Genomic DNA, 27,403 nt, shown 5'->3' with positions numbered 1-27,403 from the left:
CTCCTCCCCTCTTCCTCTCCTCTTCTCTCTCCATCCCTCCTTCTCTTTCTCCCTCCCTCCTTCTCTTCCTCTCTCTCCATCTCTCCTCCCCCTCCTCTCCCTCCACTCCTCCCCTCTTCCTCTCCTCCTCCTCCATCTCTCCACTCGTCCTCCACTCCACCCCTCCTCCCCTTGTCCCCCTCCCCTGCAATGCTCTAGGACCGGAGGAGCCTTCGGGGGTGCGCCTCGGTCGAGGTTGGGGCTTTAGCCATAATAAATGATAGAGGATACGATGACTTTGCTGTCTCTGCTGGGTCGCATCATGCGTTACTTTTTGCTGAGACCGGAGACCCTCTTCCTGCTCTGCATCAGCCTGGCCCTGTGGAGTTACTTCTTCCACACGGACGAGGTGAAGACCATCGTCAAGTCCAGCCGGGACGCCGTGAAGATGGTGAAGGGCAAGGTGGCCGAGATCATGCAGAATGACCGGCTCGGGGGGCTAGACGTGCTCGAGGCCGAGTTCTCCAAGACGTGGGAATTCAAGAGCCACAACGTGGCGGTCTACTCCATCCAGGGCCGGAGGGACCACATGGAGGATCGCTTCGAGGTTCTGACCGACCTGGTCAACAAGACCCACCCGTCCATCTTCGGCATCTTCGACGGGCACGGCGGCGAGGTAAGCTTTCCTGGGGAGTTTGGGCAAGAGTGTGTGTGTGAGTGAGTGAGTGGGTGAGACATGGGGCGCTGGGGACTGGGGAAGGCGCACGGTGATGGCCAGAACCCGGAAAATATCAGCAGGAACTTGAGTGGCCGAAAGCAGCTGGGGCGACGTCCCAGGACGCTTTACCCTCGGGGGGGAATAGAGTTTGAACCCGAGCTTTTGGGGTGAGGACCCGAGCCCAGGAGCTACTCGTCAACCTGGGGATTTTTATTCGACTTAGTTTAGCCGGTGCTGGAGGATGAGACCCCCCAGCTAAAGCGGGCTGGCTGTGCCTGTGTTTGCAAGGATGATCGAAACGTTCAGTGTAAACGACCGCGGGCTCCCGTCCCCTGTCCCCTGTTCCCTAGTCCCCGATCTGGGCGCACCCGGGCTTTCTGTGTCGAGGGATACGAGGACGGCTTGCTCGGCCGGAGGCGGTTCCGAGGCCAGTGGATGGGCTGAGGACCGGACGGGCCAACATACGTTCTTTCCCCATCCCCTGCCCTTGGAAGGACCCCCTCAGGGAGCAGAGCGAGCCCCGAGTTTCTTCCCAAACTCGCAACTTTTAAGAGGTGGCAAGGCAGGCTGGGGGCTCCTGAGGATGCCCGGGAAGGTTCCTCGATAGGGGCGAGGCATCGGGCAGAGCTTCCCTGCTGCAGGATCCGGGGCGAGAGCTCTGGGAGAGACCCTGAGTAGCTTCTGCGCGTTTGGGGAGGAATGCTGGCAGAGCAAGGTGGAGGGCAGCCCGTGCCTTGGGGGTGTCTGACCTTCAGGGCCCCCGCACCCAGGGATGCCAGACTGCCAGGCTTGGGGGCTTAGGGAAAAACCCGAAGATCCCCCTCCCGGCCCCCCATTTCCTAGCGCCCAGCTCACCAGCTCCTTCAACTTGAAGGCCTTGGGAGGCGAATTTCAGTCATCCTTCACACCACTCACATCCCATCAACTCTTTTGTTTCTTTCCCTCTCCTCCAGCTTCTGCCTTGGACCTCTCCTACCTCCTCAACTCCCTTCTCCTTCTGCCCTGTCCTCTTTTCTTTCTGTCCTTGTCCCCTGCCTCCTCCTGCCGCTCCCTCCCCTCAGCTGCCTGCCTGCAGCCCCTCTGCTCCCTTTGAAGCCCTCTCTCTCCTCCCCTCCCATTTGTGTCCGCCTGCCTGGTTTTTTCTAGACATCCTAGACAATGAGGGCGGCCCAAGGTGCTTAGTAGTTTGTGTGTAGCTTTGGTTCGACCTTTTGCTTTGATGTGACTATGCCAGGCTCAAACTTTGTATTTGTGATGTGTGATGCTTGTTGACTGATGAATTTTCCTCCTTCTTCTTTCTCTCTACTCCTTGGGTGTCCCTCTCCCCCCAACCCCTTCCTCAGTTTCTCTTTTTCTTTCCAGGTTTTTACTGTTTGTTATGTCTGACTTGGAGGACCAGTTTTGGTCTCCTAGGAAAGAGAGTAGACACACTTCCTTCCCAGTGACATTGTCTCCTCTAATCTTACCCCTTGCATTTCACATACAGTCTTTGGAATGGTCACATCTCATTGTTTGTGATTATGTCCCATTTTGGGAATGAAGCATCTCTTTCTGAGACCGAGAAGAAAAGGGAGGGAGGCTACAGATTAAGTTGTGGCAGGTGTGTTTAACTCATGGGTGAGGTCATCCTAACATGCCTGATTGATAAGAATACAATTGTCATGGGTGATTTGCTACTCAGCTTGGCTAGTCACTTTCCATCTGCCTAAAATAATGTCATGATCTTATGCTTACAAACAGGTTTTGCAGGGTAAATTATAGTCATTGTCATCCCCTGACTTTCTAGAGATCACAGCCAGTCTTGGGAAGCCTAGGCTTGATTTTAAAATGAAAAATCTTGCTTTGTTTACCCAATATCTCCCCCTTCTATAAAATCAAATGGTTCTCTTTCTGTCTGTCTCTCTATTTACCTCCCCCTCCTCTCTCTCTCTTTCCCTTCCCCCTCCTCTCTCTGTTTGGACTGGAGATTTCATTGGTGCAGTTAGGCTACTGCCCTGCAGTGTTTAGTTGGAGCTGCATTTGGGTACCAAGAGGTTAAGTGACTTGCCCAGGGTCATAGTCAATATGTATCAAAGGTAGGACTTGAACCCAGATCTTAAGAGGCCAGTAATCCCTATCCCTCCACTCTACCTTGCTGCCTTACACTGTGTTTATACTGGTAAACGTATTTGTGAGGGTGCATCTTATTTTTTTAGGTGATCCTTTTAAGACTTGAAGTTTTGGAATGTGGCCATTTGGGTCAGGCTTGTTTGTATGTGTGGGGCCACATGGGAGTATGTTTTTTAGTCTCTAAAATTTGGCACAGTGAATACCTCAAAGGAAAAGCAGTTGGGTATGCTCATGATTTTAGGTTGAAACCTTTTCTGTTTCTATCCAGTGGTTCATGTGTCTCCATGAAAACACCAGATAGGTTTATGATAAATGCTTCTGTTCTAACAAAAGCATTTTGCAAATACCTGGTTTTGCATTTTAATTTTTTCTCACTGGAGAAAACAAGATTGTTGTCAGCAGACCATGAAGCACCTGGTTTATATGCCTTCCATTTAAAAAAAAAAAAAGAACCTGGTGCTTTCAGAACACTTAATATCGTTAGCATAGCTTTCTTTTTGTTCAAACTGAGCCTGGTGAAAACAGTGCAGTCTGTCAGCCTCCTACGGAGGACTGACTGCTTGGCCAGTCCGTCTTTTCTGCCTTCATCCCACTAGCACATTGCATTGTTTGGAGGCAGAGGAAGGATGGCATGCCCTAGAAATGAGGTCACTGGCCTGGCAAGGGTCTGAGGGTGTCTCTTCTTTGCTTGCGGCTTATGAACAGCAGACAAGTACGGAACGAGGCCCAGTTCCAGTCCCAGCTCGGCTTCTTCCCACCTGTGTGGTCTTGGACAAGCCCCTTCATGGGATCAGGGGCTTCGAGCTGGTCCCCAGGACCAGAGCCTGGGGCTCCTGGCTCCAGAACACTCGCTCTTTGGGTTGCATTCCCATCTGCAGCCTTCAGTTTCGTTTTTTTGGTTCCCATGGTCAGGTACCTCTGTAGAATGGGTCTGTGGGTTATTTTGCTGCATTCTTCAGGGTTAAAACCAGTAAACATTCCAATATTGCATCAAATAGATGGGAAGCACTGTCATTTCTACTGTTTTAAAATATGCTGGACATATTAAATATTGCCACGGATATGAGGCTTCTTTCTTCTTTACCAGTCTGCCATTCTTGCTTGGAGAAACGTTCCTTCCTGGGCCTTGGTGTCGCTCTTGCTGGCTCACATGGGCAGAACGTATCTGGAATCAGTTGTTATGGATCCCTTATGGGGCTTATCTGCCTGGATCTTGTTTCTTATGGTTGCTGGTTTCTGTGAAAACACATCAAGAGCATTTAGTTTTGAATGATGTTTAATGTGCCCAGTCTCAGTCTTTGGAGGGAACTCATGGCTTCACATAATACTCTTACAGATATCACCTGTGCAGATGCTCTAGTAATTCTGAGAGAAAACCAAGACAAAAAGCAACCAGCACAGAGTTACGTGCTTGTGATGGTGGTTCAGTTAAAATTTGTCTGTCGGAGGACCACTCCTTCAGCGGAAAGTGACCTAGATTTGGAGGCAGAGGCCCTGGATTCCTGGCCTCTACACAGTGCCCACTGTCTGACTTGGGGCCGGCCTCTTCAGGCCTTAATTGTCAATTCAGTTCAACTAGATTTCTTATGCTGGGTGCTTTGGGCTGGGGTTATGAGCACAAACTAGAAAACGGGTCCCTGCCCTCCAGGTGGGCAGCGTCTCTTGAAATGAAGGGCTACGGTAGGTGACCTCTGGTGGTCCTTTCTCCTCCAAGTCTGTGAGCTTTAGTTCTTAACTCAGTTTAAAAAAAAATCATGAAAAGATGATCTTTAAAAGCTAATCTGTTTCTAGTATCAAGTATTGGTGTCGAGTCAACAAGTATTTATTAAGCCCTTACTGTGTGCTGGGGACTGTACCAAGTGCTGGGGATGCAAAGAAAGGCCCCAACAGTCCCTGCTGTTATGGAGCTCCCAGCCTAAGCAAGGAGACAGGAAGATATCTACAGTGTCATTAGAAGCTGATCTCAGAAGGCAGGGGGGTTGGTGCAGAGCCTTGCAGGAAACCAGGGAAGCTGGGAGTCAGAGGGAGGGAGGGAGAGCTTTCCAGGCAGGGAGACCGCTATGGCTAGAGCATCATGTGTGGGTGCATCAAGAAGGCCGGGGCCCCTGGAGCATTGAGCCAAGTCAGGTCAATCAACAAGCATTTATTAGGTGTCGGGCACTGTGCTTCCAGTGCTGACCAGCACAGTGATGTGGTCAGACCTGTGCCCTCGGTAGTCACATCTGGTAGCTGAGTGGGAGGGTGGATTGGAGTGGGGAGAGACGAGGCAGGGAGCCCTCCCAAAAGGTTGGTGCAGTACTCTAGGGTTGAGGTGATGGTGAGTAGACCCACAGGTGGATAAAACCTTTATTAAGTGCTTACACTGGGCTGAGTGTTGGGGATAAGCAAAGCAAGACAGTCCCTGCCCCTGAGGAACTCTCACATTCTCCCCTAAAAAGGAGCTAGAAGAGGGAAGCTTGGCATGGCGTCCGAATGGCAAGGAAGGGAGAGGGACCTGCATTGGGCGAGGTCGGAGAAGAAGCTCACCAATCCCAGCCAGGCTGGACCCCGGGGTAGAGTCCAAGATTCTGTCTGGGAGAAGGAGGGGGAGCAGGACCAGGTGTGGTTGGAAGCCAGAAAATGCTCTGATTGCCTTTGGACACTGGCCTTGATGGAGTCCTCTGTGCTGTGCGAGAGGGCCAGGAACCTCCTTTGACAGGCCTGGGGTGGATTGGCCCCATGTGGCAAGCACTCTTTGTTGGACTGTTGATGCGATGATCTTACCTGCCATCTTGGCCAAACTGGTACCACAGATTAAACAGTTTGCCAGGAAGGAGAGCTTTCTGTGGTCCAGTTTGACCATGTCTGTGATAAGTGGACAGATAATTTGTCCCTTTCAGTTATCTGTCCACATTGAGACATTTCCTCTGCCCACACTTGGTGTGAATGCCTGTTGGGTCAACCAGAGGTTCAGGATAACAAGATCTTTTTCCCACTCTCAGAGGAAACAACCAGGCCCAGTCAGCAAGAGAATTGATTGTGTTCTTAATGGAGTGCTGAGGGTCTCACTGGCAATTTATGGGAGTATAGGAGTATGGAATGATGCCTGCCCCAGGGGCCGCAGGACTCACTTAAGCGCTTAAGGGACTGCCATTTTTGTTCAGCAGGTTTTCATTTTATGTGCTTGTTTAAACGCCTTGAGTTGCACACGCGCTTGGTTTGTATATTGGATGGCCAGAAGTTCTCCCTTAGCAAGACTCATTTACTGTGTTTAATCTCTTAGATACCCCCAAATTTAATGCAACAGCCCCAGTGACAAAAGGTTTACTTGCTGCCTGTGCTGTGCTAGGCCTGTGTTATGTGCTGGGGGTACAGAAAGGGAAAGAAGTGAACACGCCTTTCCTGTCTGGGAGCTGATGTTCTGTTGAGGAACCAATGTGAAAGAAAAAGTATTTATTGAGCACTCAGTGGTATCCCAAACAGTGCTGAGGGTGATGTATGTAGATACAAAAATAGAGAAAGGCCCTGCCCTCAGGGAGCTTTGGTCTCCTGAGGGCCACTTTAGGTGGAGCAGAAGAGCAGTGTCAGAGGGTAGGGAGGGCGTGTACAGTTGGCAGGATAGGTGGTGAGCTGGTGGTCAGGAGTAGGGCCTGCCTGTAATCATGGGCTGTATGAGGGCCCTGGGGTTCCAGAGGTGATGGGTTGGCCCTCCGTGACTTGGTCTCTGGTCCACTTATAGATGAATAAAGGAAGAGTAGACAAGCCAGAAGAGCGTGGGGAGGCCTGGGGAATGGGACTCAAGCGGCTCAGCCTTTGAACTGGGTGGTGGGGAGGAGGACGGGCCTTCTAGCAGGCCAGCCAGGACAGCCAATGCTGGAGACCAGGGCACCAGGTTCAGGGTACTGCCAGGAGGCATTTGATTAGGTGCCGATGGTGGTGGGCTTTGAATGCCAGGCTGACAAGTCTGAATGTTAGCTGAGGGGTAGTAGGGAGACCCGGAAGATTTCCAGCTCTGTGACTGAGTGTTGGCTGACTATCCATTTTCAAAGAGAAATGGGAACAAACCTAGGAAACACTTTCTCCTTTTCTGCAGCTTTTCCCACCTTTTGTTCAGGAAGCTCAGGGAAGGTCCAAAGCATGTTATCCAACTGTGCCTGGGCATGAGCTTGTACAGCCTTGCAAACCAAGCGGTGCAGAAAACCAGACCCCCGTATGTCAAAAGTGCAATGCCGTGGCCCCCACCCCAACCCCAACCCCAGCCAAAGAAGTTCCAGCTCATGCAGCAGCGAGGCCCCCCTTGCTTGTGTTCAGCCGAAGACTCATGACTCCTGGCTCAAAGCTGGGGGTGGTTGTAAAATCCTTGCTTGTTTTTGTTGTCATTGAAGCCTCCTCACAGCCCAGGAGTAGAGAATCATTGTAGCTCTTATGGAATAATAATAACACAGTGTGATAATTAAACCCGCAAGGAGGGGTTTATGGTTTGCAGTGAGCTTCATGGACATTGTTTCCTGCAACAGCAGAATTGTTAGCCTTATTTACAGGCAAGGAAACTGAGCTAATAGCTGCTATTAGCAGCTCTTATTTTTATCAATAACATTTCTCTAGTACTTTACAGTTTGCATAGTGATCCTCACAGCACTGCGATTAGGTATGTGCATGCTATCATCAGCCCCATTTTTCAGATGGGGAAACAGGTTCTATGTGTTGCCCAGGGTCACACAGATGGTGAATGTCTGAGGTCTCACAGGAGCTCAGATCTTCCTGACTGTTCACCTTGGCTCCCCCAGGGAGCTTGTGAATTAGCTTCATTTATACAACCTCTGACTGCTCGAGACAATCACAAGTGTTTTCAGGGAGGTCCTTGTCATAGGTGCTGTTCTGTTGGAGAAAGGTTGACGGTCCTGCAGGCAAGTGGCTGGCAGAAAACGAGGGAACTTTGTCCTACCATCACCCCAAGATTGAGGCATGGAAAGAGAACCCCTGTTTTAGGCTTTTGTTCCAACTGAGTTTTCACAAGATGGAGAGCTTGCTGTTGTGAGTAGAGAGATGGCCTTGGAGTCAGAAAGTCCTGGGTTCAAGTCTTCGTTCATAGACATCCTGACTGTATGGCCTGGGTGAGCCCCAGAGCCCCGGCCACTCTTTAGGAAAGTGGGGTGTGCCTGGGTAGAGAAAAGAGCCATGAAGCCTCAGAGGTCTGACTTTCTAGCAGGAAGATGGTGGTAGGGGAGGTAATTCTTCCTTTTCTTGAAAGTTGATTCCAATTAAAGTAAAGATTCAATTAACAAATCAATTAGCTGTCCTGGTGCTTGCTTTACTCCTGTTTCTTAGGTAGGACCTGTGACTTCCTGGACCCATAGACCCCGAGGGTCACCCCGGCATACAGGATGTGTCAGAGGCATCCCTTCAACCCAGGGCCTCTGGGATTTGGAGCCAGCTCTGTCCTGCACCATGCTGCCTTTGGCCATTTTTTTAGAACAGTGTTGGGGAAATAAGCATTTATTAAGCACCCACTGTGTATCAGGCACTGTGCTGAGTGCTTTTAAGCTTATTTGATCCCATTATTAATGTGCTATTATTATTTCACAGTTGAGGAGACTGAGGCAAAGAGAGGTGAAGTGACTTGCCCAGGGTCATGCAGCTGGATTTGAACTCAGGTTTTCCTGATTCCAGGCCCAGCGCACTCTCTACTGGGCCACCATGCCACTAGCTGCTTCTGTAATCGTTCTCTGTTATTTCATACAGATCCACCACCAGCAAATCTCTGGGAAGATTTTGAACATTATAAAGTGTTAATGAGGTATTTTTGTTGGTATTTTATATATAGTGAATGAGCCATGGGGATTGGGCCTTTTGCAAAAGTGATTTTTTGGTTCCCTTGATAGACCTAGGAGGTTATCTGGTGTGCCTCTCTCCTTTTACAGATGAGGAAACTGAGGCCCAGAGTGGTGGTCCAGTAGCTTGCTCTAGGTCACATGGATCCTAAGTGGCAGAGATTGGGTGTGATTGTACTATGGTTTTTTTTTTTTTGTAGTTATCTAGAATAACATTTTAGCATTGTTCTTTTGGGTAATTTTCAATCAATCAAAGGCCAACAGTTCATCTGTTCAGTAAGGCTCCTAGGGCCCTTTTATCCAGTTCCTGGCTTCAATAGAGAGGCACAACCTTTGGTCATTGGTAATTAGATGTTTCTTTTCTGTTTAACCAGCATTTACGTAATACTTACTGTGTGCAAAGGACAGAGGCAGCATGATGTCATGGCGAGCTGGCCCTGTTGCCAGGGAGACCCAGGTCCAAGCCCTGCTTCTGTGTGACCCTGAAACAAGCCCGTGCTAGGGCACCTCTCTTAGGCCCAGAGGCCTGCCTCCATTGGGAGAATATGTCCTCACTGGGACCTCCTGAGCCCCATGAAAGCTCAGGTCTGGTAAAAAGGTGGAAATCACCATTGCCAGGTGCCAGGAAGACAGAGGCAAAAATGAAAAGAGTGCTGCCCTCGAGGGGCTTATGTTCTCCTGGGAGGGAGGAAGGAGGCACCAACCTGCATCCAGATGGATGGACTCCAGCAAGTGGGGGAGGGAGAACTAGCCAACGAGGGGCATTAGAAAAGCTTTGGGGCCACCTGAGCTGGGCTGGGGGAAGGGGAGGATCCCATCCCTACTGTGGTCATCCTCGCCTCCCTCCTGCAGCCCAGCTGGGTCTTTGGGACACCTTGTGGGACACCTCAAAGACCAAATAAGCCAGCATAGTTTTGGAGGGAAGGTTTTATGTGAAAGCAGATCACACGTCTGAAGAGTGTTCTTCCAAGGCTCTGCCCTGGACTGGTGACCTCATTAGCCCCCAGGGCTTTCACTGATCTTTCTGCACATCTCTAGATCCAGCTCCAGGCCCTTTACAGCCTGGCCCTTTCTGTCTGTCTCTCTACTCTTCACATGAGACACTCTCATCTCCCACCTCCTGGCCTTTGCCCTGGTCATCCCTCAGGCTTGGAACGTACTCTCTGCTCGTCCGCTTCATGGAGTCCTTTCGGACCCAACTTAAGCACCATCTTTTTCTGGAATCTCTTCCTGATCCCCCCAATGACAAGTGCCCACCTTCCCCTGCTACCTTGTATGTATTTGTATTTATGTACGTGTGTCTTTATGCACTGAGCTCACCCTTAGGAAGTTAGCTTCACGTATGAGGATCATTTCCTTCTTGGGAATTGTGTTTGCACATATACAGCAGGGGCTTCATAAATGCTTGTCATTTAATTGACATGAGCCGCATCTTACTGAAGACAGCCTAATGATCGTCCTTATGTAAGCTCTGTGGCTCTGTGGTCCCCTCCTGTGGCTTTTCCCTCCAAAGGCACAGATTGCCATCTGTCCATAGCCTTTGAGCCTGGATGTGTCTTCTCCATGATCTCTCCCACATCCTCTGTAGAGAAGAGACCTCTTGCCCAGGGTGCCATGGCAGCCGCTGTTCCTTCTTCTTCCTCCTCCCCGGTACTCCTCCTGTTCTGGGGGTCATCCATGTGGGCCATGCATTTATGGCCCTTCTTGGGTGGGAACCTGCCGGGTGGGGTTGCAGTGGAGTCAGGACGACCTGACTCAAGTCTGGCTTCAGACACTCCCTAGCTGTGGCACCCTGGGCAAGTCACTCTGCCTCTGTTTGCCTCAGTTTGCTCAACTGTAAAATGGGGATAATGGTAGCCCTGACCTCCCAGAGTGGTTGTGAAGCTCAAATGAGTAATAGTTGTAAGGCGCTTAGCACAGTGCCTGGCACAGAGTAGGCTGTATAGAAATGTTAGCTCCTGCTGCTGCTACTACTACCACCACGACTACTACTGGCATTTGGCAAGCCTACTTATGCCTCCTAGGTGCGTTTCCATTGCTCTTTGGGTCCCTGGCTGTATTGCTTCATCAGCTATTGGAGTGTCTGGTATTTTTTTTTAATTCACATTTCTCAATGACTCGGAGTTTCCAGACTGCTTTCCTTAGCCCAGTTTTGCAGCGTTGGTCATATGTGTGTTTTCACCGTACGGCCGAGGGTTCCTTGGGCTCCGGGGTGGAAGCCCAGAAGGCCTAAGGGTCAGCCAGTAAGTGCGAGAGCCAGGATGGACACAGATAGGTAGTTTTCTCTAGGCTTCATGGTTAAAATTTGTGTCAAACAGGCATTGAAGTGTTGAAAAAATCACGGGGCCTCCTTTTTCTGAGGAGCTGCCAGAGACGCTCAGTCGTTGTATCGTTAGTGTATCAATGACTTGAGAAGCAGCTTGGTGATATCCAGGCTCTTTCTGCAGCTTTTCTCTTTCCAGTAAATTAGTTTGCAGGCATTAGGTAAATTAGGTGCTGGTCATAATCGTTAGGATATTATCTCCTGGTTAATATGTGGGCCATAGACTATCATAGCAAAAGGTATAATTTTATTAAAAATATTCTCACAGATCTGCTCCAGGCTCGAAGGAGAGGCTGGGGTGGAGGTGGTGGTAGGAGAAGCCCCTTTTTCTTGATCTCGGAGGACTCTGGGTGGTCAGTGAATGCAGGACACCAGGAATGAAGCTGTAGCATAATTGTTTCTGTTGGTCAAATGAACGAACTTGAGGTGAACGTGAGGCAGCCGTGTAAAGTGCCAGTCACGGCATTGCCGATACAAAAGGATTATGATGGGGAAATGTTGCCAGCTGGGAGCCGTTGACGTCTTTAGCCAGACAGGGGACAATTATCCATCCATCCTGCCTCATGTCTGTGGTCCTCTCCTCCCTTTAGGAGTCAGGTTTTTGCATTTGCTTTTCAGTGGTAACATTTCTGTCCTCATTCAGCTTTCTGAAATTTCCAATTGCCAGAATTGGTGGTAGGGTTTTAAAGCCCTGCGGCAGGAAATCTGAAATATATGAAGTCTTCTAGTAGAAAAAGAATTTATCCTTAGCCTTCCTCTTGGTGAGTGGGCTCTTTAATGTAAAAACTCTCCAAACATTTTCTGTTCTGTTGGGTATGAAATGACCCTGGGGCAACACGTGTTTGTTCTGATAAGTGCCCAGGCGTTCGCCTTTATGGTCTGTTCCCCTTTAAAGTTTGAGACATTTTAATTTTCCACAAGGCATTGGTCATTTCTAGACCAGGCCACTCAGTAGTTTTCATTGTCTAATAATTTTTGTCCAATGGATAGATCTATTGATCTTAAATTAAATTTTATTTTTTAAATTAACAAAAATATTTTCTCTTTTTCTCACCTCTTCCACCTCTGTTGAAAAACAAATAGGCTCAGTCAGGCAAAACTAATTCCCCCATTGACCATGGGCGTATCTTTTTTAAATGACTAAGTCTTGATGAGCCTAGCTGGCACATTCCAGGCACTTGCCACTGCTTTTCATTTTTTGTTGTTATTTGAAGGTGGTTCTTAATGCGGGTGCAGCTTGGAAACAGACCCTCTGGGGCTCAGCTCACAGGTCTGCCGACATACAAGCTCGGTCATTCCTCCCGGGCAGATGGCTCAGCCCCTCTGTGTCTGTAAAATCCCGAGGGGCTTAGATTTCAGCTTGCTGGACCTCTGCGTTTGGAGTCAGGAGACCTGGGAGTAGGTCTGAGCTCTACCGACTGTGAAACAGACGGGTTGGCCTGATTGGTGGCCGGGGTTGCTTCCAAGGTTGAAGCAGTGACTCTGTGATTGCTGTGGCTGGGCTACCCTCCCAGTCCCCTCATTTCTTTGCTGGATAACTGGATGAGTACATGACTTGAAACCAGCTATGGGGCGAATTTATCTCCCTCTCACTGAAAGGAAGGGAGGGAGAGAACTGGCATTATTAAGCACCTACTGTGTGCCAGTCACTGCGCTAAGAGCTGCGGGTACACAGAAAGGCAGCAGTCCCTGCCCTCAAGGCACTCTTAGTCAGATGGAGGAGACAACATGAAAACAATTAGGTAGTGATAGACACAGGATGGATTGGAGATGATCAGCAGAGGGAAGGCCTGAGAATTAATGTCACAGGGCCTGGCACACAGTAGGTGCTGAGCCGGTGCTTGTTGAATTGAATTGACTCATCTCAAACTGAGGACTCCATTTCTGAAGTAAGGGCAGTGGACTTTTGTCTAGACCTGCTAAACTTGTAGCATCTGCTCCCAAGGGATGTAGCAGACGTTATAAGTTGGCTGTCTTGCCCAAATTCCCGTCTGTCACCAAGGCCTCCGAACCACATTTTCCATGGTAGGTAAAGGGGAAGTCAAGGGGCTTGAAATGATATACTGAGAGCAGGGAGACTTGAAATTTAATTTAGAATGGGGGAAGGGTGAAGAGAGCATCATTTAATAAACGAAGGTGGTTCTGGTTTCCATAGCTGTTCTCTGGCAGGAGCAGGTGTCCAAGGCCTATGATCTCTCACTTCCTGAGGTACTGAGAGATCTGGCTTCTAATCTCAGCTCTGCCAGACAAGCTGGGTGGACTTCTCTGCAATGAAAGATTTGGAATTGGTGATTTCATGGTTCCTTCCCTCTCCAGCCAGAGGATCTTATAGATAGTGAGCTATGGGTGAGGATTTCAGATCAGGCCACAGGCAATAGTGCTGCCCCTTACCCCTACCTCCACCCCACCCCACCCCCCCAAAAAGAAAAGGAAAAGATGAGAAAAAGATGAAAGATGTGGTTACATATGCCTTCTGTTTTATACAGTGTTGGGTTTTTTTTTTCATAATTCCATGGAGTGGGTGGTATAAAGATTATCTCCATTTTCAGATGAAGAAATTAAAGCTTAGAGGGGTTAAGGGAGCTTGCCCATGTTCTGTATTTGCAAATGCTGATCGGAATCCGGGTTCAGTGAGACCTTTTCTGTTAGACCAGAATTTCTTAACCTGGGGTCCCTAAACTTGTTTTTTTAAAAAAATGTTTTGGTAAGCCTTTCTACATCATTGGTTTCCTTTTACTTTATGCATTTAAAAGCATTATTTTAAGAAAGGGACCATAGGCTTCATGGCCAAGTACTCCTCTCCCCCCCTCCCCATTTAAGAAGCCCTGGTCTAGACCACATGAGCTTGGGGAGAGGCTCAAGGGGAAAAGGCCTCTCTGATGGACACAGCGCCAAGATCAGGATGAAAAGAGATGGACAGGAATGGAATGAGGTAGAGGATTTATAGCAGCAAACATCTCAAGGAGTGGCTTCAGCTTGGCGGGAGCAGGATGCTGAGAACCAGGTAACACTAATTGGATGCCAGAGACCAGATTCTTTCTCAGGGGAAAGCTCTCACCACTCCCCAGGAGGCTTGGGAGAGGTAAATACTAGTCAGCTATGTTTTCATTAACCAGTAAACATTTATTAAGTTGTATTCAAGGACACCAAACCATGGCCTAGCAGGAGAGGTGGGACCTGCTCTGTAGGCTGTGCACTCTGCAGGGTTTGGGGAAGACTTAAAGACAAGCAAAGTTTGGTCTTAGCCTTCTCACAAAGAATCTAACATGTGAGTCAGTCCTGGCCTTTTTCCGCTGCTCTGGGTCAGGCTGTTTAAGCTTGTGTTCACCACTGCTGGAACTTTGCAGGCATGGCCCCTTGTACTGGGAGGAAAGCTTTGTGAATCTTCAAGTGCCGTGAGCATGAGAGGGGTGGCTAGGATAATGATTTAAGTCACATTATTCTGAGATCAAAGTCCTGGCTTAGACCAAGGCCGTGGGTCACACCAGCTTCTCCGAGCCTGGCTTCAGGACAGGACCAACCTTGCTAAGGGGGCAGTGGTTCATCACCAGTGGGCTGTTGTCACAGGCCTCTTCAGTGACCCACCGTGTAGGACAGCGGGCAAGATGATTGCAGTAGCTGTGAAAGGGAAAGGGCCTTCCTCTTTTCAGTGAGAGGTGGGGGGCAATGGGAGCAGGGTGTTGTTTACTGTTGGGGTGGCCTCTGTTCACTGTTTTTGTTTGTTGCAAGGTCTCCCTGGCTCTAGGCCAGCACTGCTTCTTATATGTATTTAAAGATGTTTGTGAACTATCCTGGGCTGAGGGCGGGAGAGAAAGAGAAGGCCAAGTGGACCAGACAGGGAGATTGTTCTGCTGGAGGGCAGGGGGTCAGAGACAATACTCATTACAGTTCAGAGCTGGAGCCAGCCAGATGATGCCTTGTGAACCTGTCCAGCTTGAGGTCTGCCCATCACCTCCAGCTCAACCCATCAAATGCTCCTCTGGACTTGGGGATGGGGAAGGGACCTCTCATTTCACTGCTGTATGAAACTCCTCCAGAGCTGCCTCGAGCAGTGACAAGTTAGGTGACTTCTAGGGTCACCTTGCTTGTAGAAGTCTGAGGCCGAATTTGAACTTGGGTCTTGGCTGTGAGGCCAGCTCTATCCATGATGCCCTGCTGCCTTTTCCATGCCTTGTTATCGGTCCCCTAAACCAGGTTCCCTCTGGATTTTCTTCATTTCACATTCTCAGAGGGTTAAAACTTTGTGAGTCATTCTCAGCTCCTCCAGATTTCCCCTTATCTGATTAGTCACTAAAAAGGGTTCCTTTCCCATATTAAGTACCTACTATGTGCCTGCAGGTGCTGGAGATAACAGTATAAAGATGGAAACAATCCTTGCTCACAAAGACTTTATATTCTAATTGAAGAGACTAGAAGTACATATATATGGCAGGAAGGAAATAAGCTTTTATTAAGTGTCTACTGTATGCCAAGCACTGTGCTAAGTGCTTTACAAATATTATCTCATTTGGTCTGCAAACAACCGGGATGGGGGGTGGGGGGGGTGGGGGGATGGGGGGGAATAGGTAGATGCTGTTACTCCCCTTCTTTTATAGTTAAGGAAACTGGGGCAACAAGTGACATACACAGGGTCACTCATTCTTCCTGACTGCAGGTCCAGCATGCTATCAGATGTACTACCCAGCTGCTGACAGTTTAGTTTTGTGCCCTATAGCAAGGCCACCATCCTTAAAACAGCAGCTGTCATCTTCCACCACCGCAGGAAGATGTACACCGTGAATAGAGTGGTTTTGAAGAAAAAGGGATCTCTTTAGTCTAGGCTGGTGTGTAAGGCTTCTTCTGCCTTAGGGAGAAGACCACCTAGTCTTCCCAGTAGGGACTGGGGAGCAGACGACTGTTTAAAACCTGGGCTGCTTAGGGCTGCTGGCCAATTTCCTTCATGTTTTGAAACCGGCTTTTACTAGGGTATTTTCTTTATTCATTGGAAGGGTCATGAATCAACAGACCCTCCGAGACACTGTAACTGAATGCCACACAGTATAGGAACATGTCCTGAAGCCAAATGGAAAGGAATTTTTTTTTTTTATTATCTCTATAACTTCTTCTATAACTGTTTCTCTCATAATGGAGGACTTATTGGGGGGAGGGAGAAGCATCTTTCAGAATGAAAAGATATGTAGTAATTATTGAGTATCAAAGAGTGGAAAACCTGAAAATCAGCTGATTGGCTTTGAGTGGGTGTGAGGCTGAAATTGCTTGCTGCCTGCCCGTAGGCTAGCCCTGTGATTCAGAGGTGGGGCATCAGGGTTTGAACTCAGCCAGAGAGAAGGCAGCATCTGAGCCTGTTTTTGTAACTGCAGGGGAAACTTGGAGACAAGGTATGATGGAGAACTTTCTGTGTGCATTATTAGTGCAGCTCTTGGTTCATGAACTGTGCGTTTTGTTTATGTCAGGGAAAGGCTTCGTGAGCAGTTTATAGATACGGGCACATTTGCCAGGCTTGGTCCCCTGCACTAGGAAGGTTTTTTGCATAAACTCAGCATTTTACACTTTGGGGATCTGCTTGGATACTAATGGAAATGAGAGCAGCTTAATTCTTATCAAGTAACACCAGTGCCTGCCTTCTTTGAGCCCCCTGGGCAGTATGAAACCAGAATTATGTTGTGGGCTATTTTGTGCATGCTGCCATCTCCAATCGCACATGCTGGGAGAGAGCGGCATCTTGGGTGAGAGATTCCGTGCCCACCCTGCCTCTTCCTCACTTTACTCCCAGGGCTTCTTTTTAGACTTGGCTCATCACATGCTTTATAAACTTTCAGCAAATATAAAAAATATAGGGCAGTGAGCAATAGCTTACGTATATATAGTATTAAAAGGTCTTTTTTGGTTGGACTTTTCAAAGTAAATGTTTTATTAGGAACCTTAGGTTAAAAATGAATACAACTAAATATCCTTAGTAATTCTTTACATTTAAGTTAATTTTTTAACTTTTATTTTAATTTTTGAGCTTTTATTTAGTATTTTATTTTTACATTTAAGTTTAATTTCCCTGCACCGAGTATCTGAACTAACAAACATCTTTTCTGTCCCTCCTGTTAAGTTCACCTCAGAATTCTTGGCTCACTTATTCTCATTCACTTTTCCTCCTATGATCGATCAGTGTGCTAATGTTCCAGTTTTGCCTTTTTTCCTTCTCTTTTGAATCTTAATAAGAATAATAATAGCAGATGTTATATAACTGCATTAGGGTTTGAAAAGGGCTGCCCAGACCTTATCTTGTTTGATCCTTCCCAACACCCAGTTAGGTAAGGATGACAATACTATCCCCCTTTCACAGATGAGGAAGCTGAGGCTCAGAGAGGCTAAGTAACATGCCCATGTTTTACCCAGGTAGTGTCAGAGACATATTTTAACCCAGGTCTCTCCTGACTCCAAGTCCTGTGCTTTTCTTGCCAGGATAGTACACGGTGATTTTCTCCCAGTGATACTGTGCATGGTTATTTTCATTTCCCAAATGAGGAAAGTGAGCTCAGAGAGATTGAGTGACTTGTCCTTGGCCACACAGCTAATAAGAGGCAGACACTTGAACTGAGGTCTGGTGCCCTTTCAACTTACCATTCACTCTGCGTGCACTGGTGCCTCATTTCACCAAACGGTTAAATCTGGTATCTCCATCAGATCAGTGAAACTTAGTGCTGCAAGTGACCTCTAATTGTCATCCATCCTTATCTCCCTTCGAAGAAGGGATATCTCAACTATTCCTAACAGATTTGAAAATAGACAGGGTCACCTCGCATAGTCAAGCAACATTAGGTGGACCCTTGTAGGCAAGGGAACAGTGGTAAGAAGATCTGTTCTCTGCCCTTGAGCTTGTGAACAGCACTTAGCACATTACCTGGCACTCCATAAAAGCTTAATAGCAAACTGCCTGCTTAATTAGCATTCACTCTCCTGTAAAAGGGCCAGGGATATGTTCAAGGGGGAAGAGAAGGGAATCAGCTTTTACTAAGTGCCTACCACGTGCAGAGCTAAGTGCTTTACCAATACTATTTCAGATACCATACAAATGGGTAGATATTGAGCACTTTCCCTGACCCTGCCTGAACAGCATACAGGGATGATCAGAGTCGCGTGGAGCTGGTAATGTTGCTCGTTTCCAGGAACCGCATCCATTCTTCTTGTGCTGTGTTGTATGGGAGTGTTGTGTACCCTGCCCGCCTGTGAATATGGGGTTCTCCATGACAGAGGCTGTTTTGTTGTTGTCTGTGTATCCCTAGTGTAGCGCGTGGCACACAGCAGGCATGTAACAAATGCTTGTTGACTTGAATTCATTTTGTTGAAAACGCAGAAACGTTTTTCTAACAATAGTAAGAGCTTTGTCCTTTTAAATTCATCCTTTGAGAATAGTGGGTGATGGGGACTGCTCTTTAAATTTTCAATTTGAATATTCTTTTAATGAGCAAAAGAGGAAATGAATTAGTTAATTTGTAGAACAGGCCAGTTAAAAAAAAAAAACCAGCCAAAAAACCCAGAAATGAAAGCAGTAGTCTGTCAACCCAACAGGCTGTACCGACTGTAGCAGTCACTAAGTCAGCAGGCATTTATTAAGTGCCTACTGTATGCCAGGTTCTGGGCTAGGTATTGGGGAAGCAAAGATGAAGATGAATAGGCCCTGCCCTCAGAAAGTTTTCATTCTATCAGGGGAGACAGCATCTGTATCAAGGCTTCTTCACCTGGAGTCTTTGAATTTTTTTCCAATTTAAAATATTCTGATAATTGTATTCAATATACCGAGCTTCCTTTTGTGGGAATGGAGGAGATTAGGACAGCAAGTGTGAGAATTGAGTGAACCACACTGACTCCATCTTGTGACTCAATTCTGGAGCTAGCTCAGTTCCCTTTCTGTTAAGTTTTGGTTTAGGTCAACTTTTGCCTTTGAGGAAACTTTTTTCCGTTGTGGGAATTGAGACCTAGCCCTGAGTGTCTGGGAAGCGAGATCACCTCTCCCTGCTGCGTAGAGACCCTTCACTAAGGATCTAGCTTATGCTGACCAGAAACCCAGTCGGGATCCAAAGCGTGGTGCCAAGTTTTCTCACATTTATACCTCTCAGACAACCCAAGTCTCCTCTGAAAACTGGCCCCATGCTGATCAATCAGTTATTGTTTCCATGTTTCTTTGAATGTGGGGGGAGGACATACCTCTTTTTCTGATTTCAGGGAATTGTACCTGTTCACTCTTCCCCTCCCGACTCGGAAAAACCCTGCTCTTTCTCTAATTGGAAATCAGATTATGTAATGTTGTATCCTGGTTGTTTTCTTTTCATTTGTCTTATTTGATGAGTTGTTTTTAATGTGTAAAAGTCTGTCTCCTCTGTATTTGGGGTCCATGGCCAAAACTGAGGAAGGTGACTGGTTCTGATGTGTTGGGTGATTGACATGAGTTGCTTAATAAATCGAAATGCTTGGACCTTTGTTGTCTGTCTCAGTCATTTTCATCGTTCACCTGCCGCCCTTTATATAACCTTATGTATTTTATTTTATTCATTTATAAACATGATTCTTAGAAAGTCATGCAGAGGCTTCACTAGACTGACTGCCCCAGGAGTCCAGGACCCAGAAAAGGTAAAGAAGCCCTGATGAGGAGGGTGATGCTTTGGAGGAGTTTGGAAGGCATTTGAGAGAGCCTTAGAAGAGTAATGAAATGGAGCGTCAGTCCTGGATTCAGGAAGATCTGAATTCATATCCCACTTTAGACACTTATGAGGGGTTTGATGGGGGGAAAATTCCTTGTCCCCTCTCACCCTCAGTTTCCTCATGTGTAAAACGGAAAGACTAGAATAGCTCTTCCCTCCCAAGGTTCTTGTGAGGATAAAAAGAGGCCATATTTGTAAAGGACTTTGTAAACCTTAGAGCGCTGTACAAGTTCTGGCTCTTGTTATTATTAATTATGTGGAGGGTGAAAGATAGGTAGCCTTAAGATCTAGAAATCCAAATAGGAACTGGTGCTGAATGAAGTGAGCAGAACTGGGAGAACATTACACATAGTAATAGCCACATTGTGTGATGACTGACCTTGACAGACTTAACTGTTCTCAGCAAGGCAAGGATCTCAAACAGCTCCAAAAGGCTCACAGTGGCAAATGCTGTCCGCATCCAGAGAAAGAACTCTGGAGTCAGAATGCAGATGGAAGCATGTTATTTGATCTTTTTTTTCTTCTGTTTTGTTCTGTTTCTTCTTTCTTGTGGTTCCTCCCATTGGTTCTAATTCTTCTTTACATCATGGCTAATGTGAAAAATATGTTTAATATGAATGTATATGTAGCGCCTATATCAGATTGCATGCTGTCTTGGGGAGGGGGGAGGGGAGGAAAGGGGAGAAAATTTAGAACTCAAAATCCTTATGTAAGTGAATGTTGAAAACAATAAATAAATAAATAAATAAATTCTAAAAAAGAATGCAAAAAGATCTAGAAGTCTAGAAGGAACTGGAGAGGCCCTTGAGTTCAACCCCCTCATTCTTCAGATGAGGAAACTGAGGTCCAGGGAGATTAATTGATTTGCCTAGAGACCCATAGCTGATAAGCACCAGAGTGGGAGTTGAACTCAGATCCTCTGACTCAGGAGCTAGTGCTTTTCAGTACTCTTCCGTGAGGACTTGGTCTCATATAAACTTAATCTCCCCCTAGTGTCTCACATGGTGTTCTCTTTGCACACAGCAGACTATTAATAATTGTTCGTTGAATGAAATAATAAAAGTCAAAACCTATTCCAGTCAATGCCATAATAATGATAATAATAAGAGCTAGCATTTATATAGCACCTACTGTATGCCGGAGCACTGTGCTGAGTGCTTACAAATATCTTATTTGATTTTTACAACAACCATGGAGATAAGTGCTGTCGTTTTCTCCATTTTACAGATGAGGAAACTGAGGTAGACAGGTTAGAAACTTGGCCAGGATGGCACAGCCAGTACGTGTGTGAGGCTACATTGGAACTCAATCCTCCTAATGATCCAGGCCTGGCGCTCTGTGTCCTGTGGTGCCCTGGGCTGTCATAACAAGGGTCCTTTCTTACCCTCATTGGGGTTGAGCCATAGATAGAAGGGCTTGGTCGGTTTTCCACCAGGAACAGTTCTGTACATCAGATGAGCTCTCTGGTTTTGATCCGCCATGGTTACTTATCCCTAAGGTGCGGCGGGTGAGCAGAGCTAAGCTCGTCCGTCCTGGCATCAGGGATGTAGCCCTCGCACTGCCTGTGCCAGGGACCAGGAGAAGCGACCTCAGCAAGCGATGACTGAGCGGTGGACGTGTGCAGGAGGGGGGTGGCGCTCACTGGAAGGGCCCTTGCCGTCCTCGGGGTCCCCTCCTGCTCTGGTCATTGCACTGGATCTCGTAATTGGCTGTAATACAGTTCTTTTCTCCCGGTGATGGCAGAAGGCCCGCCAAGTAGAATGGAACGAGATTTGACGTGCGGTGTGCAGGGAAGAAGCCCGTCATGTTTGGCTGCCGGTGGATGGACTTTGATAAAGTGGACCTCACAGCATAGTAGGGCCCCTCCGTCATTGCCCTGCTCCTCCATGATCTAAGCTGCCCCACAGCTAACTTCTGTATTCTTTCACAGGGTTCAGGAGTCCTCATACTCCAGGGGCCCTGGTTTTGTTGAGGTCGGAGTTTGTTTGGGGCAGCCAGCCTCTCCTTGGCCGGGGGTTGTGAGGGTTACCTGATCCTTGGGGTCTCTGAATTTGAGAATCCCCTAGGCCGTGGATGCTGAGACTTCCACCACAGGACTTTGGATTTGGAGTTGGAGAAACCTGAAGCTCTCATTTTATGCTGGAAGACACTGAGAAAAGAAGGGGCTTTGTTGGCATCTTTCTTCCAGTATCATAAGTGACGGCGAAGCCGGGATGAGAAGGAACCCGGTCCTGATTCAGCATCCTGGTCAGGCTCTCTCTCTCTCCTTCCTTCCAAGTCCACAAACATGCGTTAAGTGCCTCAGTGTGCTCCGGCTTTGTCCTGCTGGGGCCTGTAAGTACTGACCAAAGGAAACCCAGTCCTGTCCTCAAAGAGCTCCCACTCTACTGGGGGAAGATAACGCACAAAGTGGGACAAGTCCGGAATGTGAGTGTGGGAGCCCAGGTGGAGAGAGGCCTTTTGGAGGAGGATGGGGCCCAGAGAACTGAGTGGAGCCTCTTCTGAGCGGTTGGGTCCTAGGCAGATGTACTTGTCCTGTAGGGCCTGCTGGTCACTGGCTGTGGGCTTCCCAGAGAATGTCCAGCCTTCCCCCTTGGCCTTCGCTCTTGATTCTGCCTCACAGAACACTGGATTTCAAGGTGGGGAGCTCCATGGAGGCCCTGTGATTTTCCATTTCAGGAAACCCTTACTTTTTCACCAACCCATCAGCTGCTCTAGGTGATGCTTCTATGCTTGGATTATTTTTCCTTTTGTTTTGAAAAGTACGTCTCTTGGAAGAGAATCTGGGCACTGCCCCTCGTTCCGTGGGATGTTGGTGAAACAGGCTGCAAGTGGGGGCTCAGTGATCTCAGCTGTCCAGAGGGGCAGCATGTTTGTTTGTTCGTTTTTATTTGTCCATCCTGCACAATTCTATGGGAGCTAAGACTTGAGGAAAGAAAAGGTAAATTGTCTATGGAGAATGACCTCTTTAGATGTTGCTTCTAGAATTTACCTCATTGGGGCAGCTAGGTAGCGCAGTGGATAGAGCACCAGTCCTGGAGATAGGAGAACCTGAGTTCAAATTTGGCCTCAGACACTTGACACTTACTAACTGTGTGACCCTGGGCAAGTCACTTAACCCATTGCCTAGCCAAAAAAAAAAAAAATAGAATTCACCTCATGCTCAAAAGAGCTGAGCCACATCAAAGCAAACCTGCCTTAGGGGACGAGGGCACTGTCCCAGTGCTCCTGTAGCCCCTTATCACTGGGCCTATAAGAGCAGGATGAAGCTGCTGCGGGTGGACAGACTTTGTTCAGACACCTGCAGAAAAACAAATTGGCCTTTTCTTGGGAAGTTGCACTGAGTTCCTGACCCAAGGGCCTTGTGGGGAAGCGTTGAGATGTGGAGGCTGGACTCTGTTAACATTCCTCCTTTGAAGCACCCTTCAGCACTTAACTCTGTAACACCTGGTTTTTAACCATGTCGGTGAATACCCCACACTGCTTCTGCTAATGCCCCTTTTCACAAGTTGAAACTTAACTTTGTTCTCCTTCTTTAAACGCGAATTGCATTTAGAGGTCAGCTCCTTCCTGAGTCTCTGGCCAGTGGTTTGGAATTTTTTTTTCCCACTGAAAGCCAACCCGTTTTAAGACAAGATAAAACTGCTAGATAGTGTGTGCCTTGATTGATTTTTTTTTTTTGGAAGAACTTGGATTGGTTCTGGTGACAAATCAAGGTCAAACTGACCTTTTAAAAAGTTATGAAACTCCTTGTTTATCGGTGATGGAGTTGGGAAACCAAAATGCAGCTTTGTTTAGAATGTCAGAGCACTTTCCTGATAGCCAGATGGCTGGGGTGATGAGACTGCGGGAGCTGGTGCAGGGAGCGGTGGTGGTTAAATGCTTTGGGGAGCCTGCTTTAAAGTATTGTAAATCGACTTCTCTCAGAAGGAGCTTGAAGACTAATGCAGAGCTCTTGACCCAAGGCCGCTGGGTGAGGAGTCAGTCGGCCTGGACTCTGAGACGACTTGGAGACAGATGCCTTGGCCCTGTCCAGCCTCATGTCGCAGGACTCCTTTTCATTTACTCGGCATTCCGGCCTGGCTGGATTCCTCGTCTCCTCTTGCATCGTCCCCTCTACCTTGTGCCATCAGCCCCTTCAGTTTCTTGCCCCGAATGTGCTCACTCCTCCTTTGTGATAGCCAGCCCAGGTGCTGCCTCTTCTGGGAAGCCTTCCCTGATCAGCCCAACTGTCTTCGCTCTTTGTCTCTACTTCCCTTTGGCTCTTCCCCTGGTTTTCCTCCTAAAGGCAGAGATTGTGTCTTTTGTTTCTTGCTTTTGTGTTACTAGTGCCAAGTACAGCGTTTTGCACACAGAAGAGCTTGATAAATGTTTGCCGCATTAAAGTGGATCACAGCCATTTGTTTATGTAGGTCATGTTTCCTGACAGAACATAACCCCCTTGAGGGCAGGGGCTGTTTATGCTCCCACTTGCTACGACAGTGCTGGTGCCTCTGATAATAAATAAAATACAAATAACAAGTAAAAGTTTGTAGATTAATTAATCGTAAAAGTTTGGCGATTGAATGATTGGCTTTTGTGTCCACAGAGTAGAGCACTGTGCAAATTCAGCAGGTGAAGTGAGGAAAGTCCTTGAATCTCCCTGACCTCAGATTCCTCATTTGTAAAATGAAAGTGCTGAACTAGATGGTTGAACTCACAGGCCCATGGTGGTGATTGGAGGAGATTTTTTTTTTGTTTGTTTGTTTGTTTGTTTTTTTTTTTCAGTTCGGCAATGGGGGTGAAGTGACTTGCCGAGGATCATGCAGCTTGTAAGTGTTATGTGTCTGAGGCAGGATTTGAACTCAGGTCCTTCTAGCTGCCCCCTAGAATGAAGGAGATTAAAGCGTGTGTAAATCGCTTTGCTGAACCTTCAAGGCCCGATAAATGCTGGCTCTGAAGATCATTGTAATTATGAGAAATAGCTGGTTGGCATAGCAATAGAGCATTGGACTTGGAGTCAGGAAGACCTGGGTTAAAATCTTCTTTATCCACTTCCTAGCCAGAACACGTAACTGCTGTCTGCCTCAGTTTCCTTATCAATAAAATGGGGATAATAACAGTACTGACATTCCAGGATTGTTGTGAGGATCATATAAGAAGACAATATGTGAAATGCTTTGTGAACCTTAAAATACTATGTAAATGTTAGTAATTATTATCTTCTAGCTCATTTCCAGCTTCCAAACTAATGGAGAGACAGTATAGACTACTGGAAGGTGCATTGGATTTGGATCCAGAAGACCTGAATTCTAATCCTGTCTTTGTTACCAACCATTTAATGTGACCTAGGGCGGCTAGTTGGTGCAGTGGATAGACACTGGGCCTTGAGTCGGGAACACTGAACCGCCTGAACAACCACAGTTCTTATGGGATCTAGGGTCTAGTGGTCTCCGAGGCCCCTGCTTGCTCTAAATTCTCTCCCCCTAAAGTCACACCTGCTTCTGCCTCTAGGCACAAATACATCATCATCGTCATCACCATCACCATTATCATTATCATCACCATCACCATTATCATCATCACCATTGCCATCATCATCATCACCATCACCATCAACATTGTCATCACCATCATCATCATCTTCATCATCATCACCATCATCATCATCATCATCACCACCGCCATCACCACCACCATCACCATCACCATCATCTTCATCGTCATCATCATTGTCGTCATCTTCATCATCCTGCTGCCTTCAGGTTTGTGCAGACATTTGTCAGAACTGGTCATTTCTCATAGGCCAGAACATTAAAAAAGGAGGCTTCTAAAATCTCTTATTGTGGAGTGATGGCACTGCTCATTAATTCCCTTTTTCTCCCCGCTCCTAAATGCTTCTTCTCTCCCTGGTCCTCTCACTGAGTCATGTTGACAGTGGACCCTGCAGATGCCTGAAAACACTTCGTACTGCAGGGATGCTCGTGGCTGGTTTTGCTGGCTAGAGGGGTTCAAGTGTGGGGCTGAAGGAAATGTCCTGAAATGAAAAGAACACAGAATTCACTTTTGGGGGATGTCAAGGATTGGAGGCTTTAAGGACACACCAGCGTATTCCAGCATCAGCGGGACCCAGAAAGATGGAGGCTTCTCATTTAAACCTCTTCGAGACAGGTTCAGCCACTGCCCAAGCAGTGAGTTTTTTCATTTCCTTTGGGTATCAGCAAGGAATGAAAGCAGTCCCATGCCCTCAGGGAGCTTACATTCTGCACTCCTCAGAGAGATAGAGATAAGGATAACTGCTGTACTTAGCATGGTGGGTTGTGGCACACCTAGAAGGAGGTGCGTGTGAGCTCACAACATTATTAACCCGTTATAAGTACTTGTTCCTTTTGATGACTGCCTGCTTTGTTGTGAGTGTTTCATACTGTTTCCATCCAAGAAGGGAGCAAACACTTTTGCGCCAGACATGTCACAAAGTATGTATGCCACGATGCATATGATGGGACAGAACAAGGTGAAAGGCTCTCTGCTCTTCTGGGCTGTGTGAATAGCTAACCAGGGGTCCAGGCATCTTCCAGAGAGCCTCAGGGCTCTAATAAATACCCCCAGGTAGGGGATCGGAGGTCAGGTTATCCAGACTGAGAGGCAGCGGGCCTGCTGGTTCAGGGAGAAGGTGAAGGCCACTTGGTGGGCCACTGGCGGTAAAGCTGTGGGTCCCCAGTCTGCAGAAGACCTGGCCCGAACACCGACAACCTCCCTGTTTAAAATACTCTGCCCCCAGCCAAACTGATGATTTCTCTTATTGAGTGGGTACCCCAAGAGGACACTCCTGTCAGTGTGGGGCCACACCTGCGAGCCGCTTGAGGTGCTGAGAGGGGGTCACGAGCCTGATCAGCTTCTTTCATTACATGTGGAAGAGTGGCCTCCAGGGTGGGTTCTGTGGATTCGTGAGCCTGAGCCACCACTAAGATAGTTGTAAGGGCCTTTTCTTCCCTCTTAATTTGTGAAAGGTTAACTTGGTCCAAGGAATCAGAGGAACATTGGACCAAAGAAGCCCAGATTGACTCCAGAGGAGTGGGAAGGCAGGAGCCAGTGGAGGGGGTCAGGGGCAGATGAAGCCCTTTGAGAAGCCACTCAGGCCCATGCAGCTGCTTCTCAAGGGCCTCCAGGAGAATCCTGCAAGCTTCCCAAGGCCTTGGCCCGCTGGGAGGGCCTCCCCTCGGATTTCAGCTTCCAGGGTCTGATGCTGGGGGATGCCCTTCATTCTCTCAGTTCAGCCTTTCCACGTCCCCCATGAGGTAAGGTTTTTAATGAGGCAGTAGGCAGGCTCGTGCCCGGGGCCCGGGTCTGAATTTTGACAGCCAAGAATATTAAGATTTAATGCTTGGAGCATTTTGTATATTGCCTTTGACTATTATCTCATGATAGCTGATGGAACTTTTAAGGAAGCCCGGGTTTTTGTTTGTTTTTTACTCTTTTTGCTTTGTATTTGATTTAATCAGAGAGAAAATGAGACAGGAGATCTTTGGGTAATAGTCATGAGGACCGTGATTTGGAGGAGACTGAGGTTTAATTTCTTGGCTGTACTAATGGCGTGGTTTTGTAATAGTTGGAGAACTTTAATTAAAACCTTATTTTTATCTTTTGTTTTTATATCACCTTCATTCTGTGTATCCTTTACACCTCTCCCCATCCATCCTTCTCACAAATAATAAAAAAGAAAGAGGAGAAAGAGCAGCCCAGTGGAGCTAGCCAGCACATCAGCAAGTCTGATGTGAGCTGTGCTTGGAGA

General features: G+C 47.5%; 1 protein-coding gene across 2 annotated transcripts in view; it reads left to right on the top strand.

Moving 5' to 3' along the window:
• Positions 1 to 27,403, top strand: part of PPM1L (protein phosphatase, Mg2+/Mn2+ dependent 1L) — a 308,025-nt gene that overhangs the window by 542 nt on the left and 280,080 nt on the right. The window contains exon 2 of one of the 2 annotated variants that reach the window (XM_027875764.1): positions 199 to 655. In XM_027875764.1, coding sequence (XP_027731565.1) covers positions 257 to 655 — 399 coding nt within the window. In that variant the 5' untranslated portion in view covers positions 199 to 256. Of the gene's footprint in view, positions 1 to 130; positions 656 to 27,403 lie in introns of those variants that run through there. The other variant, XM_027875765.1, reaches the window with a different exon arrangement.

The sequence above is a fragment of the Vombatus ursinus genome, unplaced genomic scaffold (genome assembly GCF_900497805.2).
Source record: "Vombatus ursinus unplaced genomic scaffold, bare-nosed wombat genome assembly UNPS02014810.1, whole genome shotgun sequence".
Taxonomy (NCBI): Eukaryota; Metazoa; Chordata; class Mammalia; order Diprotodontia; family Vombatidae; genus Vombatus; species Vombatus ursinus.
Note: the sequence above shows the minus strand (reverse complement) of the source record. Positions and strands in the feature narration are given on the sequence as shown.